The 19960-nt window shown below is 43.1% G+C and overlaps 1 protein-coding gene across 1 annotated transcript in view; it reads right to left on the bottom strand.

Moving 5' to 3' along the window:
- LOC124555319 (heat shock 70 kDa protein 14-like) overlaps positions 1-18392 on the bottom strand; it is a 164589-nt gene extending 146197 nt beyond the window's left edge. Inside the window, exons 1-3 of the mRNA XM_047129198.1 lie at positions 18211-18392; positions 17972-18052; positions 17592-17826 (exon numbers count right to left, since the gene is read on the bottom strand). Of these exons, the coding sequence (XP_046985154.1) occupies positions 17592-17826; positions 17972-18052; positions 18211-18270 (376 nt within the window). The 5' untranslated portion in view covers positions 18271-18392. The remainder of the gene's footprint in view (positions 1-17591; positions 17827-17971; positions 18053-18210) is intronic.
- Positions 18393-19960: the final 1568 nt, after the last annotated feature.

Genomic DNA, 19960 nt, shown 5'->3' on the forward strand with positions numbered 1-19960 from the left:
TGTAAGACGTCTAGCAATAGTGAGCCACGTGGACAAGGATGTGGAGATCCCTAAAGCGGGTGGTGGGCATTGAAGTCCCCAACCAGCAAATAGGGGGGTGGAAGCTGACCAAGAAGATGAAGGAGATCAGCTCGTGCCATTGGTGTGGACGATGGAATGTATACAGTACAAAGAGAAAAGGTATATCCAGAAAGGGAAAGACGGACAGCGACAGCTTGGAAGGAAGTGTTTAAGTGGATTGGGTGATAATGGAGAGTATCACGGACAAGAATCAGGAGTCCTCCATGGGCTGGAGTGCCTTCAACAGAGGGGAGATCAAATCGGACGGACTGAAAAATGGGGGAGAACAAAGCGGTCATGGGGACGCAGCTTTGTTTCCTGAAGACAGAAGATGACCGGCGAGTAGGATCGTAAGAGGATCGACAATTCATCCCGATTGGCTTGAATGCTGCGGATATTCCAGTGTATAATGGACATAGGGTGAACAGAAAATGGAGGAATGTGACCAAGGTTGCCGTCAACTCAATGACTGCTCAGAGCTTGCGACCGACAGCATGGAATGGCATTCAGCCGAAGGCAGAAGATCCTGATCCATAGGTTGTTCAGGAGCAGCTCCTGCCACCAGCGATCGGCCGGTTGATCGGTCACCAGCAGTGCGCCTCGGCGACACAGAAGACGGCCGAGGGCGATTTCCGCAGGTGGTGCTGTAGATGAGACACACCTTGGCGGAGAAGGAGATGAACTGGGTTTCTTATTAGCCTTCTTGGAAATATGATGTTTAGATGAAGGAGGAACCGATGGTTGTGAAGTTGGGGTACGTAAAAAATCTTCACGAGTACGCTCTTTTTTCGAAGTCTTGGTGTCTGACTTTTGGGCTCGAGATTTAGCAGAACCCGATGAAGAGTGAGCCATAGAGTGGGCAGGCGAAAGTGGTGAGGTTGAACGGGCGATCTTTGCGCTGGCCGATCTGATGACCGTGGCACTAAAGGTGAGGTCACAAGTCTGCGTGGCCACCTCCTTTGTTGGCTGTAGATAAGCAAGGACAGTGCTGTATTTCCCTGTCTGAGGCATGGTGGGCTGTCGACTGGCGAATAATTTTCGAGCAGCAAAGGTTGACAGCTTTTCCTTCACTCTGATTTCCTGGATGAGCTTTTCGTCTTTAAAAATGGGGCAATCTCGAGAGGAAGCAGCGTGGTCACCCATACAGTTGATGCAGCGAGGGGATGGACATGGACAAGCACTCTCATGGGCATCCTTGCCACACGTAACACATTTGGCCGGATTGGAACAGGACTGGCTGGTGTGATTGAACCGCTGACATTGATAGCAACGCGTAGGGTTTGGGACGTAAGGGCGAACGGAAATTATCTCATAGCCTGCTTTGATTTTGGATGGGAGTCGAACTTTGTCAAATGTCAAGAAGACAGTGCGGGTTGGAATGATATTCGTGTCAACCCTTTTCATAGCTCTATGAACAGCCGTTACACCCTGGTCAGACAGGTAGTGCTGAATTTCGTCGTCAGACAATCCACCGAGGGAGCGTGTATAAACGACTCCACGCGTGGAATTTAAAGTACGGTGCGGTTCCACGTGGGCAGGGAAGGTGTGGAGAAGTGAAGTACGCAGCAATTTTTGTGCCTGGACGGCACTGACTGTTTCTAACAACAAGAAGCCATTCCGTAATCTGGAACAAGACTTTACAGGACCTGCAATTGCGTCGACACCTTTCTGAATAATGAAAGGGTTGACCGTGGAGAAGTCGTGACCTTCATCAGACCGAGAAACAACAAGAAACTGTGGCAACGATGGAAGAACTGTCTGTGGCTGAGACTCAGTGAACTTACGCTTGTGAGCAGACATAGTGGAAGGTGAGGAAACCATTGCAGAAGAATCCCCCATGATTACCGGCGTCTCCAATGGCGCGCTCCTCCATTGTGGGGGCCCTCTCTGAGGGCACTCCCGCCTTAGGTGATTGTTCACACCTCCCGACAAACGGACTGAGAGACCAATCGGCACTTTCGGAAGGTATCAGCTCGGGTAATCACCCCTCCCTGGGCCTGGCTGTTACCAGGGGGTATGTACGTGTCCTACCTGTCTAACCAGGGCGGGGAATTACGCGTTACCCCGTCACCGGCTACGCAAGAAAATGCGTGGGTCGGCCTTCAGACACGCACAGGGAGGAAGAAAGAGAAAGGGAAAAACAAAGAAAGGGAAAGGAAAGAAGAGAGGTCTCAAACTCCGCAGCGGAGAAAAGGGTAAAGAGAAGAGGTAAGGAAAAGAGAAGGACAAAGGAAGGATGAAGACATACAAGCAGAGACGGCGAAGAATTCGTTACATTTACGAACATCCGTCTCCGGACGTAGGCACAAACCATACTCCCAGAGGGGGAGAAAGGGAAGGAAAGAGCCAGAGGTGAGGGGAGGGGGGGGGGCGAAGACGGGGGATAGGGAAGGATGCGGAAAAGGAAGGTACGCAGCCCGGAAAGGAAGGAGGGCCTTATTAGCTCGGGGTCCCGTGCTCGCTACGCACGTATCCACAAAAGAGTTGTGGACCCCCTGGGGGGCCGAAGCTTGTTGTTCGTAAGTGCAGCCCAATCGGCATGCCACAGCGATAAAATGCGCCAACAAATGACCCTGCTACAGTCTGATGAAGGGACACAACAAGAAGCTGTCCGAGGCTGGAGGACCGCAGCCTTGGCTGCGGCATCTGCAGCTTCGTTCCCAGGGATACAGACATGGCCAGGAACCCACATAAAGCTAACCGGAGAACCATCGTCCACCAGCTGCTGAAGAGAGCGTTGGATCCAGTGCACAAAAGGGTGAACTGGATACGGATCACTTAGGCTCTGGATGGCGCTCAGGGAATCGGAGCAGATGACATAAGCAGAATGTCGGTGGCGGCAGATGTAAAGAACAGCCTGGTAGAGGGCAAAGAGCTCAGCTATGAAGACCGAACAATGGCCATGGAGCCGATATTTGAAACTTTGTGCCCCGACAATAAAAGAACACCCGACCCCGTCATTGGTCTTAGAGCCACGTGTATAAATCAAGGTAATATTAATGAACTTCGAACGAAGTTCGACAAAACGGGAGTGGTATACCGAACCGGGGGTAACCTCCTTTGGGAGCGAGCTGAGGTCAAGCTGAATGCGAACCTGAGCCTGGAGCCAAGGTGGCGTGTGGCTATCGCCCACTCTAAAGGTTGCAGGGAGTGAAAAATCAAGGTGTTGAAGGAGGCGACGAAAGCGAACTCCAGGGGGTAGCAGGGCAGAGACATACAACCCGTATTGACGGTCGAGACAGTCGTCAAAAAAGGAACGATAAGACAGGTGGTCGGGCATTGACAGTAGCCGACAGGCATACCGACAAAGCAGTATATCGCACCGGTAGGTGAGTGGCAATTCACCGGCTTTGGCATGAAGACTCTTGACAAGACTAGTACAAAACGCTCCGATCGCAAGACGTAAACCCCGATGTTGTATGGAGTTGAGGCGGCGTAAGATGGACGGCCGTGCAGAGGAGTATACGAAGCTCCCATAATCCAGCTTGGAGTGGACGATCGACCGATATAGGCGAAGTAGGACGGTTCGATCCGCTCCCCGTGACATACCACTGAGAACACTGAGGACATGTAGAGAACGTGTACAATGGGCAGCCAAATATGACACATGTGGAGACCAGCTAAGTTTCCTGTCAAATGTAAGACCTAAAAATTTTGTTGTCTCCACGAATGGGAGAGCAACAGGACCGAGTCGTAAGGACGGTGGGAGAAATTCTTTGTAGCGCCAGAAGTTAATACAGACCGTCTTCTCGGCAGAAAAACAGAAGCCATTGGCGACACTCCAGGAGTAAAGACGGTCAAGAGAACACTGAAGACAGCGCTCCAGGACACGTGTACGCTGCGCGCTGCAATAGATGGTAAAATCGTCCACGAAAAGGGAGCCTGATACATCAGCTGGGAGGCAATCCATTATTGGATTGATCGCTATGGCGAAGAGAGCGACGCTCAAAACTGAGCCTTGTGGCACCCCATTCTCCTGGCGAAAGGTGTCTGACAGGACAGAACCCACACGTACCCTGAACTGTCGATCCATTAAAAAGGAACGAATAAAAAGTGGGAGGCAACCGCGAAGGCCCCATGTATGAATGGTGCGAAGAATGCCCGCCCTCCAACAGGTGTCGTAAGCCTTCTCCAAATCAAAGAACACAGCCGCGGTCGGGCACTACCGCAAGAAGTTATTCATAATGAAGGTCGACAAGGTAACCAGATGGTCAACAGCAGAGCAGCGCCTACGAAATCCGAATTGTACATTGGTAAGTAGGCGTCGAGATTCGAGCATCCAAACCAAACGAGAGTTAACCATTCGCTCCATCACCTTACACACACAGCTGGTAAGCGAGATGGGTCGATAACTGGAAGGCAAGTGCTTGTCCTTCCCCGGCTTAGGAATCGGTACAACAATAGACTCGCGCCAGCATGCGGGAACATGTCCCTCAATCCAGACGCGATTATAAGTATGAAGAAGGAAACCTTTACCCGCAGGAGAAAGGTTCTTCAGCATCTGAATATGAATAGAATCAGGCCCCGGAATGGAGGACCATGACCGGGCAAGTGCATTTACGAGTTCCCGCATGGTGAATGGGGCATTATAACTTTCACAATTCGAGGAGCGGAAGTTAGGTGGCCTAGCCTCCTCTGCCTGTTTTCGGGGGAGGAAGGCAGGGTGGTAATGAGCGGAGCTCGAAACCTCTGCGAAAAAGCAGCCGAAGGCATTGGAGACATCCTCAGGGGCCTCAAGGACGTCATTCGCAACCGTCAAGCCAGAAACTGGTGAGTGGACCTTAGTGCCAGATAGCCGGCGCAGGCTACCCCAGACAACAGAAGAAGGAGTAAAACTGTTGAAGGTGCTTGTGAAAGCAGCCCAGCTGGCTTTCTTGCTTTCTTTAATAATACGACGACACTGCGCACGTAATCGTTTATAATTCATACAAATCGCCACTGTAGGGTGGTGTTTAAAGGTGCATAAAGCATGTCGACAAGCACGTAAAGCGTCTCTACATGCTGTGGTCCACCAGGGGACCGGTACGCGACGTGGAGAAGAAGTAGTGTGAGGGATGGAATATTCAGCAGCAGTGAGAATGACTTCCATGAGGTGTGCGACCTGACTATCGCAGCTTGTGAAGGTTTGATCCTGAAAGGTCGCCCTGGAAGAGAAGAGCCCCCAGTTTGCTTTGGAGATGTTCCAACTAGTTGAGCACGGAGAGGGGGTATGATGCAGGAGATGGATAACACACGGGAAGTGGTCGCTCGAATATGTATCAGGAAGTGCATACCACTCACACCGGCGTGCAAGTTGGGTAGTACATATAGAGAGGTCTAAATGGGAATAGGTGTGATATGTGTCCGAAAGAAAAGTAGGGGTGCCAGTATTGAGGCAGACAAGATTGAGCTGGTTGAAAATGTCTGCTAACAGGGAGCCCCTCGGGCAGGATGCTGGAGAGCCCCAAAGGGGATGGTGGGCATTGAAGTCTCCAGTTAACAAAAATGGTGCAGGTAGCTGAGCAATAATTTGCATCATGTCTGCCCTGGTAACGGCAGACGACGGTGGAGTGTAAACGGTACAAATGGAAAATGTAAAAGTGGGGAGAGTAATTCGGATGGCAACTGCCTGCAGGCCGGTGTGCAATGTTATGGGATCGTAGTAAATATCATCCCGGACCAGCAACATAACCCCTCCATGAGCCGGAATACCTACCACAGGGTGTAGGTCAAAACGCACAGAGGTGTAGTGTGCCAAGGCAATTTGATCGCATGGGTGTAGCTTCGTTTCCTGGAGGGCTACGACGAGCGGACAGTGCAAGCGGTGCAGCAACTTTAAGTCCTCTTGGTTCGAGCAAATGCTGCGAATATTCCAGTGAATAAGTGCCATCGTGAGAAGAAAAGGAAGATGAAAGAAGGGGTCACCTCGAAGGCCACTGAGGGCCTGGCTTCGAGCGAGCTCTGCCGCCGCTATCAGTAGGCTGACAGTCATCGTCCATTGGTTCTATAGGTTCATCGGCCATCTTGTTAAGATGGCCGGGAGGGGGAGCTTTCTCTGCAGGTGAACAGCCAGATGTTCGGCTACCAGCGGTGCGGCCAAGCAAAAGGGATGACGGCCTGGGGTGGCATCGGCTGGGTGGCGCAGGAGAAGAAATGTGCCGTGGCGGAGAAGGAGAACTGTGCTTCCTATGAGCCTTCTTGGAAGGTCATTTAGTTGAAGTACTGGTCGATGGCTGGGAGTTCGAGGTACGTAGGAAGTCTGCACGGGATGGTTCCTTCTTGAAGGCCCATGCATCTGACTTCTGGGTCTTTGTCTTGGCAGAATCTGATGAAGGTGCTTGTGTCTGAGGGGTGACGGGAGGAAGAGGAGACATCGACCGCGCGATCTTAGCACTGGCCGAACGGACGACCATGGTGCTGAAGGTCAGATCGCATGCCTGTGTCGCCACCTCCCTGGTAGTCTGAGGACAGGCAAGGACAGTACCGTATCTCCCCGCTGGGAGCAGCGTGGGCTTCCTACTAGCAAATAGCTTGCGAGCAGCCGAGGTGGACACTTTATCTTTGACCCGAATTTCTTGGATACAGCGTTCTTCCTTGTAGATGGGACAGTTGCGGGAGGACACTGCATGGTCACCATGACAGTTCACACAACGAGGAGACGGAGGTGGACAGTCACCCTCACGGACATCCCTTCCACAAGTGACACATTTAGCCGCATTGGAACAAGACTGGCGAGTGTGATTAAAATGCTGACACTGGTAGCAGCGCGTAGGTGTCAGGACATAGCGGCGAACAGAAATAACCTCGTAGCCCGCTTTGATGTGCGACAGCAGCTGAACACTATCAAAGGTTAAGAAAAGTGTCCGGGTCGGTACAAGGTCATTGTTGACCTTTTTCATGACCCTACGGACAGCCGTCACGCCCTACTCAGCGAGGAAAGACTGAATCTCCTCGTCAGTCAATCCGTCGAGTGACCTAGTATATACAACACCATGAGACGAATTCAAAGTGCGGTGAGCCTCCACCCGGACAGGGAACGTGTACAGGAGTGTGGCCCGAAGCAGTTTTTGTGCCTGAAAGGCGCTCTCAGTTTCTAGTAACAAGGTACCATTACGCAACCTGGTACAACACTTGACCGATCCGGCTATGTCATCTACGCCCTTCTGGATAACGAAAGGGTTGACAGAGGAAAAATCCTTTCCGCCCTCAGATCGAGAAACTACCACGAACTGTGGGGCAGGCGGTAGTACTTTTGTCACTGGTAGCTGGTCAAGTTTCCGTTTGTGGGCAGAAGTCGAGAGAGAAGAAGAAGAAGAAGAGAAATCCATTGCGGAGGAATCCCCCATGATTGCCAGCGTCTCCGATGTCACGCTCCTTCCTTGTGGGGACCGTCTCAGAGGGCACTCCCGCCTTAAGTGAATATTTACACCTCAGGTCACACCTCCCGAGAAACAGACGGAGGGACCAATCGGCATGGTCAGAAGGTATCAGCTCAGGCAATCACCCCTCCCTGGGCCTGGCCTTTACCAGGGGGTACGTGCGTGCCTTACTTGTCTACCCAGGGCGGGGAATTACGCGTTACCCCATCACCGGCTACGCGTGCGAACGCGTGGGTCGGCCTTCAGGCGCGCACAGGGAGGAAGGAAGAAGAGGAAAAAGAAGAGAGAGAGGGAGAGAGAGGACAGACTGTCTCAAACCCCGAGACGGAGACCGAAGAAGGCAAGGAGAAGAAGGCAAGGAGAAGAAGACAAGGGAAAGAAGGCAAGGGAAAGAAGGCAAGGGAAAGAAGGCAAGGGAAAGAAGGCAAGGGAAAGAAGGCAAGGGAAAGAAGGCAAGGGAAAGAAGGCAAGGGAAAGAAGGCAAGGGAAAGAAGGCAAGGGAAAGAAGGCAAGGGAAAGAAGGCAAGGGAAAGAAGGCAAGGGAAAGAAGGCAAGGGAAAGAAGGCAAGGGAAAGAAGGCAAGGGAAAGAAGGCAAGGGAAAGAAGGCAAGGGAAAGAAGGCAAGGGAAAGAAGGCAAGGGAAAGAGTAAGGAAGACAGTGAGATGGAGAAGAACAAAGAAAGGAACCAACAATGGAAGGAAGAAACGAGAAGAAGTGAAAAACCAAAATGACCACAAATATAGGTCGTGGAACCATCGGTCTCAGGACACAGGCGCTAACTACCCTCTTGAAGGGGAGGGACTCCTTTTAGTCGCCTCTTACGACAGGCAGGAATACCTCGGGCCTATTCTAACCCCCAGACCCGCAGGGGGGCACACACCAAGTTGTGTGCATTGATAGCGAGAAGTCAAATTTGGTTTGTGTTAGGCCTGGAGTGCTACAAGGATCGGTGTTCAGACCTTTATTGTTTTTATTACTAATCCGTGTTTATTTATAAATTCTCACATGACAACATCAGCAACATTGACTGGATATGCCAGTTGCTATTACAGCCGACCAACAGGCTACAACAGGGAAGCTGACAAGCTCGCACACTAACGCACAAAGAAACCGCCAACACCGCCCTACACTGTTAATCCAATATACAACCTATCAAGACACTAAATGATGATGAACCTAACTGTTACTGGTATGCTGACACTGACCGAGAAGCTGCAGCCGCCGAGAAACACCACTGCACAACATCAAAGGCATCTGCCTGCAAGATACCCACTAGAATCAAAATCTAGCCTTGCGTGACCTGTTGCAGACAGCAAGAAAACTGCTACTGCTCGTAAAATCTGACCCAACTATCACACAGGTTTCTTTCCCTTGGCTCTTGCCTTGGCACTTTTTTCCCTTTTGCCCTTCAAATTGCTACCTTTTGATCAACTTTCGACTCAATCTATCTCCAGATGAGCGGATATGATTGGTTAATCATAACCAGACATATGCAAACATCGCAGTACCTACAAGGCCAACACAAAACATCTTTGCATATTGGTTAGTTTTCACTGAGTGAGGCCTCGCAGGATGTGGGTACTGCGATGTTTTCTTACTAAATGAAAGTAAAACACATGCATTTAATTTTAGCCTCTAAGAGATTCCTAACCATCATGAATTAAAAACTACTAAACTTTTAGGTGTTCTTACTGACAATAAATAGGCCTGGAAACCACACATTAAAAATATATTTTCTAGACTTTTCAAGAGTTATTTATTTAACTACAAATTTATATCTAAAAACACAGATGATGTGACTTACCGAACGAAAGTGCTGGCAGGTCGATAGACACACAAACAAACACAAACACACACATGAAATTCAAGCTTTCGCAACAAACTGTTGCCTCATCAGGAAAGAGGGAAGGAGAGGGAAAGACGAAAGGATGTGGCTTTTAAGGGAGAGGGTAAGGAGTCATTCCAATCCTGGGAGCGGAAAGACTTACCTTAGGGGGAAAAACCCACATCCTTTCGTCTTTCCCTCTCCTTCCCTCTTTCCTGATGAGCCAACAGTTTGTTGTGAAAGCTTGAATTTCATGTGTGTTTGTTTGTGTGTCTATCGACCTGCCAGTACTTTCGTTCGGAAAGTCACATCATCTGTGTTTTTAGATATATTTTTCCCACGTGGAATGTTTCCTTCTATTATATTCATAACTACAAATTTAAAAAGATATGTTCCAAATAACTATGCAAGATCACGAAATTTTGCTTTCTTCCAATGTATCATATCATACGGAATTTTTTCATGGGGTAGCAGTTGTTAAGCAAATGACATTTTATTGTTGCAGAAGAAAGTAATAAGAATAATGACAGATTCTGATAAAACAGAACATTGTAAACTTCTGTTCATTAAACTGGAATGTCTGACAACAGTAAACTTATTCATCTATAGTGTTTTATTCTATGTTAGAAACAACGTTTCTAATTTCACACTGAGAACTGATGTACATAGTTTTGACACTAGAAACAGCACACATGTAGACATACCATACCAAACATCATCTAAATCACGTAACTCCTACCTAGCCTTTGGATTAAGGATGTTTAATAGGCCAAGGGTAGATTTTACAGAATTGCCTATAAATATTTTTAAAGCTAAATTGTATAAGCGGGTCGACGGAAGCATTCGATCCCACCCGTCGGCTTTGACTCGTGACGTAAGGCTGTTGTGGTGTGTGATGTAACCACGGCGCCGAGTTTAGTTTGTGAGAGTGGCGTGTTTGTAGGTGTTGTTTTGATGTGATCGGTGGTGGTCTCCAGTGGTGTATTTGTATGTTAGGTGATGTTTTTGGTTTAGTGTGCATGTGTGGCGTGTTTATAGGTGGCGTATTGTTACAGTCGGTGGTTCTCTCTGGTGGTGTGTTTATGGGTAGCGTGTTATGTGGCATATGGGGTTCACTTGTGTGGTAGCATTGCATGTGTGTAGTATCAGTGGTGACTGTGCCTTCAGTGGAATATATTTCAATGAATTAATGATTTTGGTTTTGTTATGTTGACGTTACTGTAGTTTCTTTTCTGTTCATGTGTAAATTTTGGTAAATTTCTTTGCTTATGTCTTTGGTAGGTATGGATATGACTGACAAGGTCAACAGTTTTTGGTTGTCTGCGATGATGGGGGACAGTGCGTTGTCTCTAATAGAATTTCTTCAGCAATGCGGGCTGTTGGCTGAAGTCGTGAAGTGTTCAGTGTGTCGTGAAGCAATGAGACTTACTAAAGTTTCGGTGTCTCTGACCAGGGATGGCTATATGTGGATTTGTCGTAAGGATAACAGGTCAAGGGAAGTGTTTGATTGCAATTTTGATTTCCTAGAGTGTGTGTGTGTGTGTGTGTGTTTTTCGATGTATTTTCATGTTCGTTATGTTTACGTAATGAAGTCATAGGCGCCATATTGGACTGTCGTTTCCGCCATATTTGTGACGTCATGGGTCAAAGCAGACGGGTGAAATCAGACGCTTCTGTATAAGCTACTAGTAAACAACCTCTTTACCCAGTTGACAAATGTTTTGGAAATGAAAATGCTGCTCTCTAACATATAATTTCTAGTTTTACCTATTTCATGTAAACTAAATTACATTGATACAGTAGTTCATATAGAAATGTACGCTTATGATAACAAATTATTATTATTATTATTGTTATTATTTCTTTCTTTCTTTTCTCAGACGTTATGTCTGGTCAAAAATGGAAAGTGACGCGGACCTTCATCAAGCGTGACTTCCTTTTAACTGTGCGGTATATGTTACATTGCATTTAGGAACTTTCGGGTAATTGAACATGTATAAATAATTACGGATTTCTGTAGTTGTATATACAAGTCTGGATGTAGCTGTATTGCATTGATGTACTGGTGGATATTGTGGGGTATGACTCCTGTAGTCAATAGTATAATTGGTATAATGTCAACTTTATCCTGATGCCACATGTCCTTGACTTCCTCAGCCAGTTGGATGTATTTTTCAATTTTTTCTCAGGTTTTCTTTTGTATATTTGTTGTATTGGGTATGGATATTTCAATTAGTTGTGTTAATTTCTTCTTTTTATTGGTGAGTATGATGTCAGGTTTGTTATGTGTTGTTGTTTTGTCTGTTATAATGGTTCTGTTCCAGTATAATTTGTATTCATCATTCTCCAGTACATTTTGTGGTGCATACTTGTATGTGGGAACGTGCTGTTTTATTAGTTTATGTTGTAAGGCAAGCTGTTGATGTATTATTTTTGCTAAATTGTCATGTCTTTTGGGGTATTCTGTATTTGCTAGTATTTTACATCCGCTTGTGATGTGATCTACTGTTTCTATTTGTTGTTTGCAAAGTCTGCATTTATTTGTTGTGGTTTTGTTATCTTTAATAATATGCTTGCTGTAATATCTGGTGTTTATTGTTTGATCCTGTATTGCAATCATGAATCCTTCCGTCTCACTGTATATATTGCCTTTTCTTAGCCATGTGTTGGATGTGTCTTGATCGATGTGTGGCTGTGTCAGATGATACGGGTGCTTGCCATGTAGTGTTTCCAATTTACTTTCCTTGTATCTGTTGATGTTATGTGATCTAAAGGGTTGTAGAAGTGGTTATGAAATTGCAGTGGTGTAGCCGATGTATTTATACGAGTGATTGCTTTGTGTATTTTGCTAGTTTCTGCTCGTTCTAGAAAGAATTTTCTTAAATTGTCTACCTGTCCATAATGTAGGTTTTTTATATCGATAAATCCCCTTCCTCCTTCCTTTCTGCTTAATGTGAATCTTTCAGTTGCTGAATGTATGTGATGTATTCTATATTTGTGGCACTGTGATCGTGTAAGTGTATTGAGTGCTTCTAGGTCTGTGTTATTCCATTTCACTACAAATGAGTAGGTCAATATTGGTATAGCATAAGTATTTATAGCTTTTGTCTTGTTTCTTGCTGTCAATTCTGTTTTCAGTATTTTTGTTAGTCTTTGTCTATATTGTTCTTTTAGTTCTTCTTTAATATTTGTATTATCTATTCCTATTTTTTGTCTGTATCCTAGATATTTATAGGCATCTGTTTTTTCCATTGCTTCTATGGAGTCACTGTGGTTATTCAATATGTAATCTTCTTGTTTAGTGTGTTTTCCCCTGACAATGCTGTTTTTCTTACATTTGTCTGTTCCAAAAGCCATATTTATATCATTGCTGAATACTTCTGTTATCTTTAGTAATTGGTTGAGTTGTTGCTGCCAGTACTTTTAGATCATCCATGTATAGCAAATGTGTGATTTTGTGTGGGTATGTTCCAGTAATATTGTATCCATAATTTGTATTATTTAGCATGTTGGATAGTGGGTTCAGAGCAAGGCAGAACCAGAAAGGACTTAATGAGTCTCCTTGGTATATTCCACGCTTAATCTGTATTGGCTGCGATGTGATATTATTTGGATATTAAGTGTGGTATTCCAATTTTTCATTACTATGTTTAGGAACTGTATCAATTTAGGATCTACTTTGTATATTTCCAATATTTGTAGTAACCATGAGTGTGGTACACTATCAAAAGCTTTTTGGTAATCAATGTACGCATAGTGTAGTGACCTTTGTTTAGTTTTAGCTTGATAGGTCACCTCTGCATCTATTATCAGTTGCTCTTTACATCCTCGTGCTCCTTTGCAACAGCCTTTTTGTTCTTCATTTATAATTTTGTTCTGTGTTGTATGTGTCATTAATTTCTGTGTAATGACTGAAATTAATATTTTGTATATTGTTGGTAGGCATGTTATGGGGCGATATTTACCTGGGTTTGCTGTGTCTGCTTGATCTTTAGGTTTCAGATAAGTTATTCCATGTGCAAGTGTATCAGGGAATGTGTATGGGTCTGCAATGTAACTGTTAAATAATTTAGTTAGATGTGAATGTGTTGAGGTGAACTTCTTTAGCCAGAAATTTGCTATTTTGTCATTTCCAGGGGCTTTCCAATTGTGGGTAGAATTAATTGCTTGGGTGACTTCATGTTGCAAAATTATCACTTCAGGCATTTGTGGTATCATCTTGTATGTGTCTGTTTCTGCTTGTATCCACCGTGCATGCCTGTTATGTTGTACCGGGTTTGACCATATGTTGCTCCAGAAGTGTTCCATGTCTGTTATGTTTGGTGGATTGTCTGTTTTAATGTGTGTGTTATCTATTGTCTGGTAAAATTTCTTTTGGTTTGTGTTGAATGTTTGGTTTTGTTTCCTTCTATTTTCACTTTTTTTGTATCTTCTAAGTCGTTTGGCCAATGCTTGTAATTTCTGCTTCTTTTCATCTAATTGCTCTATCGCTTCTAGTTGTGAGATTTTACCTAACCTTTTTCGCTTTTTTTCTGACATTTCATTTCTTATAAATTGTGTTAGCTGTCCGATGTCTTTTCTCAGTTTTTCTATTCTGATCTGTAGCCTGTGTTGCCATGCTGGTTTTGTGGGTTTCTTCTGTGTGTTGTTTGGTTCTGATCTCCGCCTAGTGTGTATATTTAGTGTAGTGAGTGCTCCTATATAAACCAGTAGTTGTATTTTCATCTATTTTGTTGTGTATAATTGATAGTTGTTATTGTTGGTTTGACTTGTGGGTTATTTGGTGGTCTATGCAAGAATGGTCTAATGTCTGTATTTGTATTTTATATATGTCAGTTGAATTTTTTCTTCTATATCTAACATGCGTGTCACTTCGTGTTCTATTTGTGCTTGTTCTGGTGGCTGTCTTAAGATTTAGTTTTCCTCTGATTGTTTAATTGATGCGTGTTGTCCTTTGTTTGTTTGCTCTGGGATGTTTGAGTCCATTACTGTATTTTCTTCTTCTTCTGATTGCACATTATTTTGTTCCAGTATTTGTTGTACTTGTTGTTTGATGTTTTCTAATTCTGACTGGGGTATCCTGTTATTTTTTATCATTACACGGATCTGATCAGCTAGTCGTTGATCTGTTAAAAATTTTAATTCTGGGCATCTGATTATAAATGTTGTGTATACTTGTGATCAGTATCCAGTTGTGTTGGTTCCTAGGTTTGTTGCTTGGTAATAACAGAGCATGAGGTGTCGATTAACTTCATCTGACCATCTCATCCTCTGTTTTTGTTTTCCTTCTAGGGTGGTTGCAGGAAGCATATCCTGCAAAACACCTCTATTTGGATTTGAATCATTTTCCAGTTGGCTAGCAGTGTCGTTACCATTGTGGGCGGGCATAGGGTTCAAGCGTCATCCCCGACCATGACGGCGCTTGTCCGAGGCTTCTTTCGTTCTGTCCTGATCCAACTAATCACACTAAAAGGGGGGTTAGCCCTATTAGTGGTTTGTTCTTTTTCGTCGCCTTTTACGACTGGCAGAACATACCGGAGGCCTATTCTTTTCCCGGGCCTCCACGGGATTTTTTATTATTATTTCACTGTTAGTTGTCTTTTCAGTGTAAAGAATTACAATAGATAACTTTGGTGCACAAATGAGGTGATATATTTTTATTCTGTTACTGTAAATTAAAAACAAACTTCAGCGAAAAGTAAGAAAAGCAGCAAGCAATAATGAGAGACGTTAAGAACTTCGAATATATACCAGTATATGCTGATATAAAACCTCCACAAAGAAACATTTCATAAAAAAAATAAAAAATCAAATACAAAGATGGAAACTGCATTTTTAAAACACACACACCTTGCATATAACTGCTTTCCTTGATATCTTGATGCAAAAATGAAATGAGTTCACTTAACGGTGAGAGATATGATTTTTCTCCAAAGCACTTATTGTCATGTTTATAAAACTGTGCACCATGTCTTTGTAATGATAGGACATCTGCCTTAGACGTCACAATGGCAAAGGGTAGCCAGACAGCATCATTCCAACTGGACCATGAAAGGAATTGTGAATCTGTAGGGGGCATATAGTTAATCTCAACATCTTTAAATTCACGTGATTGGTGGAAAATGTGTCTTGTGTACCAGATTTTGTAGAATTTGAAAGCCACATTCTGCTCAACTTGCAATTGTTCCCAAAAAGCATTTTCACGAGTTTCCATAGCAACAGTGCTCCCATTTGCATTCATTGGAAGTCTCTTCATTAGAAAGCTGATAGTAGCAATGACTAGAAATGCTTGTTTCAATTGGGTTTCTGAAACTGTCACTGTGCTGTACCTGTATTTCAAGAAACCTTCATGCAATTTTATGTGAATCTTCTTGTTATGAACCATGGTGGAAGGAGTCTTTAATTCCTTGCACAAAGTCTTGAAATATTATCATTTTCGTAAGATATCACTACTTCTCTGACAATTCCAGGTAACATCTTTTGACCACTCCTGCATTCTGGAGCAGCAATTAAACCATGAATCTCTTTAATTGTTCTTTCTCAAAGTCCGATGTGCTCTAGGACACCAACAGTAGAAGTTACTCTGACAATACTCAATAAAGGTGGAGCAGATAATAAAAACTTGAAACTGTCCATTACGAGCTGAATTCTACATTTCTGAGTTAGGAGCCCCTTATATCGGAAAATTGGTTGCATTGTTCACAGGGCACTCTAGACAATACAGGGTGCTAATATGCTCTGCTTCTTCACAGATCAAGTAACATTAAGGTTTCTCAGAACACAGGTACAGTATAGCAATGACATTTCCAGTAATATGATTGCACCACACATTACTACTCACTGCAATTAACACCTTTATAATAAAGAGACTTCCAACATATAAAAAAGGAGCAGTGTCGCAATGGGAGCTCATGAAATGGTTTGCAGAAAAGGTTGCAAGTCAGGCAGAACGTGGCTTTCAAATACAACAAAATCTGGCACACAGGACCCATTTCCCAGGCATCACATGAGTTTAAAGATGTTGAGATTAACTGCATGCCTACTGCTGATTTACAATTCCCTTCATGGCTAGCTTGGAATGATGCTGTTTGGGTTCCCTTCTCCAATGCTACTACACGTCAGGCAGATTCCCATCATTACAAAGACACAGTGAGGAGTTGTATAAACATGACAACAAGTGCTTCAGGAAAAAAATAATATCTCTCTCATTTAAGTGAACTCATTTTGCTTCTGCATCAAGATGTCGAGGAAAACAGTTATATGCAAAGTGGAAGGGTTTTAAAGTTAGTTTCCTTCTTTATATTTGAATTTGTTTATCAAAATGTTCTTTGTAAAATTTTTATATCTGTACATATAAGTACATATTTAAAGTTATTACTGTGTCTCATTACTGCTTACACCATTTCTTATGTTTCATTTAACTTGTCTCTTTAAGTTGCAGTGACAGAATATGGATGTATCACCTCATTTGTGCACCCACATTGTCCCTTAATTCTTTACACAGGAAAGACACTTAACAGAGAAATACAACATACACACTGAGAAAAATGATTCAGAACTGTTTTCAGCTCTAAATTGTTTACAGTTCTGACCTACAGGTCAATTTTTCAAGGAATACACGTTTTTATTATTAATGCCCTGTATTCTTTGCAGATAAGATTGCTGACAGATATATAAACATTTCAGCAAAAAATCATATTGTGATTCAATTGTCTATGTACCCCACAGGACTTTGAAATTTGTCAAATTTGCCCTTTTTTGTGATGATGTCATCTTTAAGTGAAGGTAAGAACTACTAATTTCAATGCCAAAAGCTTGTCATTGTTATTTATACTTAATGCTAGCACTAAAGAGTTATAGTGCGTACGATGAAGTCTGCATTTTTTCCCTCTGTGAAGTTGTAATTTTTAAAAAATCACACATGTAATGCACATCACGGAGAAAGAGCAATTCTCAACGTTATTCATAAAAAACAGAGATGTATCCTACTTTTTATTCAATATATCAACTTAATGACTCACACAGTACATGCCTAAAATACTTTATGTCTGTAGGTCACCTCATTACTGAATAGCAAGTGTCTGAGAATACGGAAACCGGTTCCTGACTAATGACTGGGTACCCACCCATGAATCTTCAAACCTGAATTTATCAAAAATGGTAAGAGTTAGAACAGTGCTATTTGGCAGTTTTACTACTGAGACATGTGGGCATCCATGTTCCAAATATGACTAAATTCTGAAACAGCCACATTTTCACCCCCTGTGAGATTACACGGAATGAACCATACTAGCTACTCGTAGGAATATGAGATCGGGGCGATACGCATAAAAACATTTCTACATACCAAACAGCTTTTTGTAAATGCACGTCATGGCTCCTTCTGGGGTATACACAGCAATCTTGTCTTCATCTCGGATTTCATATTTCAGGCCTCCTTCAGTCACTATTTTACATTTCACTGACTTGATATGATGCTCAAGTTCGTCGTCAGGAATACGGTCATTTAAGAGTTTCTTATTGCGAACGATTGTACATGTGGCATTTCTAACAAGAGCTGCCTTCGCTGGGAGTCCAACAGTCTGAAACACATTCGAACTCTTAAATTTTGATCACGAAGAGGAATTACGGAACAGTGGTAAACCAACTAAATTAACAAGTAACAGGCAATTTCAGCTTAGAGGGCACTATTCAAATAAACTGCTGCTTAGTACAAAATTTCCTTACCTCTTCACCGTCTACAAACGCGACTATTGCAGGCATTATTCTGTTGCCACTGTCGTCGGCTATAATATCAACTTTCCCATCCTGAGAAACAAAACGTAAAATAATGTCAAAGTTACATTGATATGATATTTGAACGTTTCTCACGAATACATTCGAGCTAGAAGAATAATCGTTCATGACTTCACTTCTGGCACATTAGAAGTTCTCAGTGAACAACAAATATGAAAAACATTACCAACCTTACAATACGCCAAGCAGGCTGAAGAATTCCCCACATGAATGCCAAAAACACCAGCCATTTTGCTAGTCTTCGACGACAACAAACCGTACACGATGCGCGAACAACACACTACTGCCGCCAAAACTCAAATATTCACGCGTCTTTGTTTTCCTCTGCATAGCGTTCAAAGATGTATTCTGCTGTCAAAGACGTAATCAAGGATGTTAGAAGGGGAGATATGTCAGTCATAAAAATAAGAAATACGAAAATATTCAGTAATTAGTACGAATTTCATTTTTCCAGATGCCACTAGCGAAATAGCGCATTATTAAAGAAATAAAAAATCAATACTGAATTGTTAATTGAAAACATTTTCATAAAAAACAAAAATGAAATTGTGATCCATATTATCTTTCGCGTTTCATGGTGTTTTTTCTGTGTAGCTTAAAAATCTGATATTTGTTAATTGCAATGAGCGCAATTTTCCATCAACTCGTTTAGTATAATTAATTGTGTAAAGGAACGTCTGTCGGTAATAACGCGGATAAGTCAAGGCTGTGCATAAATAAGCCAAAATCGTTTTGCCTATTTATTTGTTATCATCTCACCAAAATTAAAGAACAAAAAAGTGGGATCATGTAGAAATGTGTAATGAAATAAGTCGGATATTTCCATATATGACAGACTTAATTAGTATTTGCATTTGTAATGGGTGAATTTTTCCCTGTGAACTGTTGTGATACCTGCGTATTACGAACGCGAGATCATTTTACTTTGCGTTCGTCTTTAGTATCCGAAAGATTTCCAGCTCCTGCTGGGTGATGAATTAGTGTTGTAGAAGCTGTTTAAAGTCGTAGCAAACACCGCAGTACCTTGATCTCTGTTGTTAAACACTATTTGTATGTAATTTCGTCAGTGTCATTCCAACCCATCTTATCGTGCTTTAATAATTGAGACATGGATGTAAGAACATACTAGCAGTGCGGGACTGCATGAAACAAATACTGCACTGTATGACCATAACGAATGTTCCTGATGCGTTGCTACATTCTCTTTCCACCTTTAAAACTCTGCAGCAAAAGTTAAAAGTGTGTGAATCACATACACAGAAAGCTTATGTGGCACTGGCAACAATAAAATAATTTGGCTTCTACAGAACTTCAGCCTAAATTTGTATTGTCTCATGCATACGTATCTTTCACCTAGACAATGGTACCATATTCTTTAAGGTCTGCCTTTTTTTTCTAGTTGTGTTACAAAAAATGCCGCAACACTCCGGTCACAATTTTCAGTTTTTACGTTTTTACGTTTTCTCGCAAGGAGTCAATTTCTTCCTAGGCTATTCGCCTAAATAATTCACTGAAAATACTTCACAACCCACGTTATCGCACTAACTACAGAAACTCAAAACTACTTTAGCACGATGACAACCCAAACTCAAATGAACACAATGTTACCCGTTAAACTCAGCACGTCTATTTTTACCAGCAGAGGGCACCAGCAAATATAACAACATGGCACCTAGAAACACAACCAACTCAAAAACTCCACATCGTCGTTACGTCACACACCACAATACCATTACGTCACGGGTCAAAGCAGACGGGTGGAATCGGACGCTTCCGTTGATCCAGCCAGAAGGCATAAACAAAACAAAAAAAAAAAAAAAACTTCTTTAGGTTGGCCATTGCCACTGCTTGTTCTGTCATTGCGCATTCAAGAACGTAATTATGAAATTAATTTCACTGACGAAAGTGCCAATGATAATG

Source organism: Schistocerca americana, chromosome X, assembly GCF_021461395.2.
Source record: "Schistocerca americana isolate TAMUIC-IGC-003095 chromosome X, iqSchAmer2.1, whole genome shotgun sequence".
In the NCBI taxonomy this organism is placed as follows: Eukaryota; Metazoa; Arthropoda; class Insecta; order Orthoptera; family Acrididae; genus Schistocerca; species Schistocerca americana.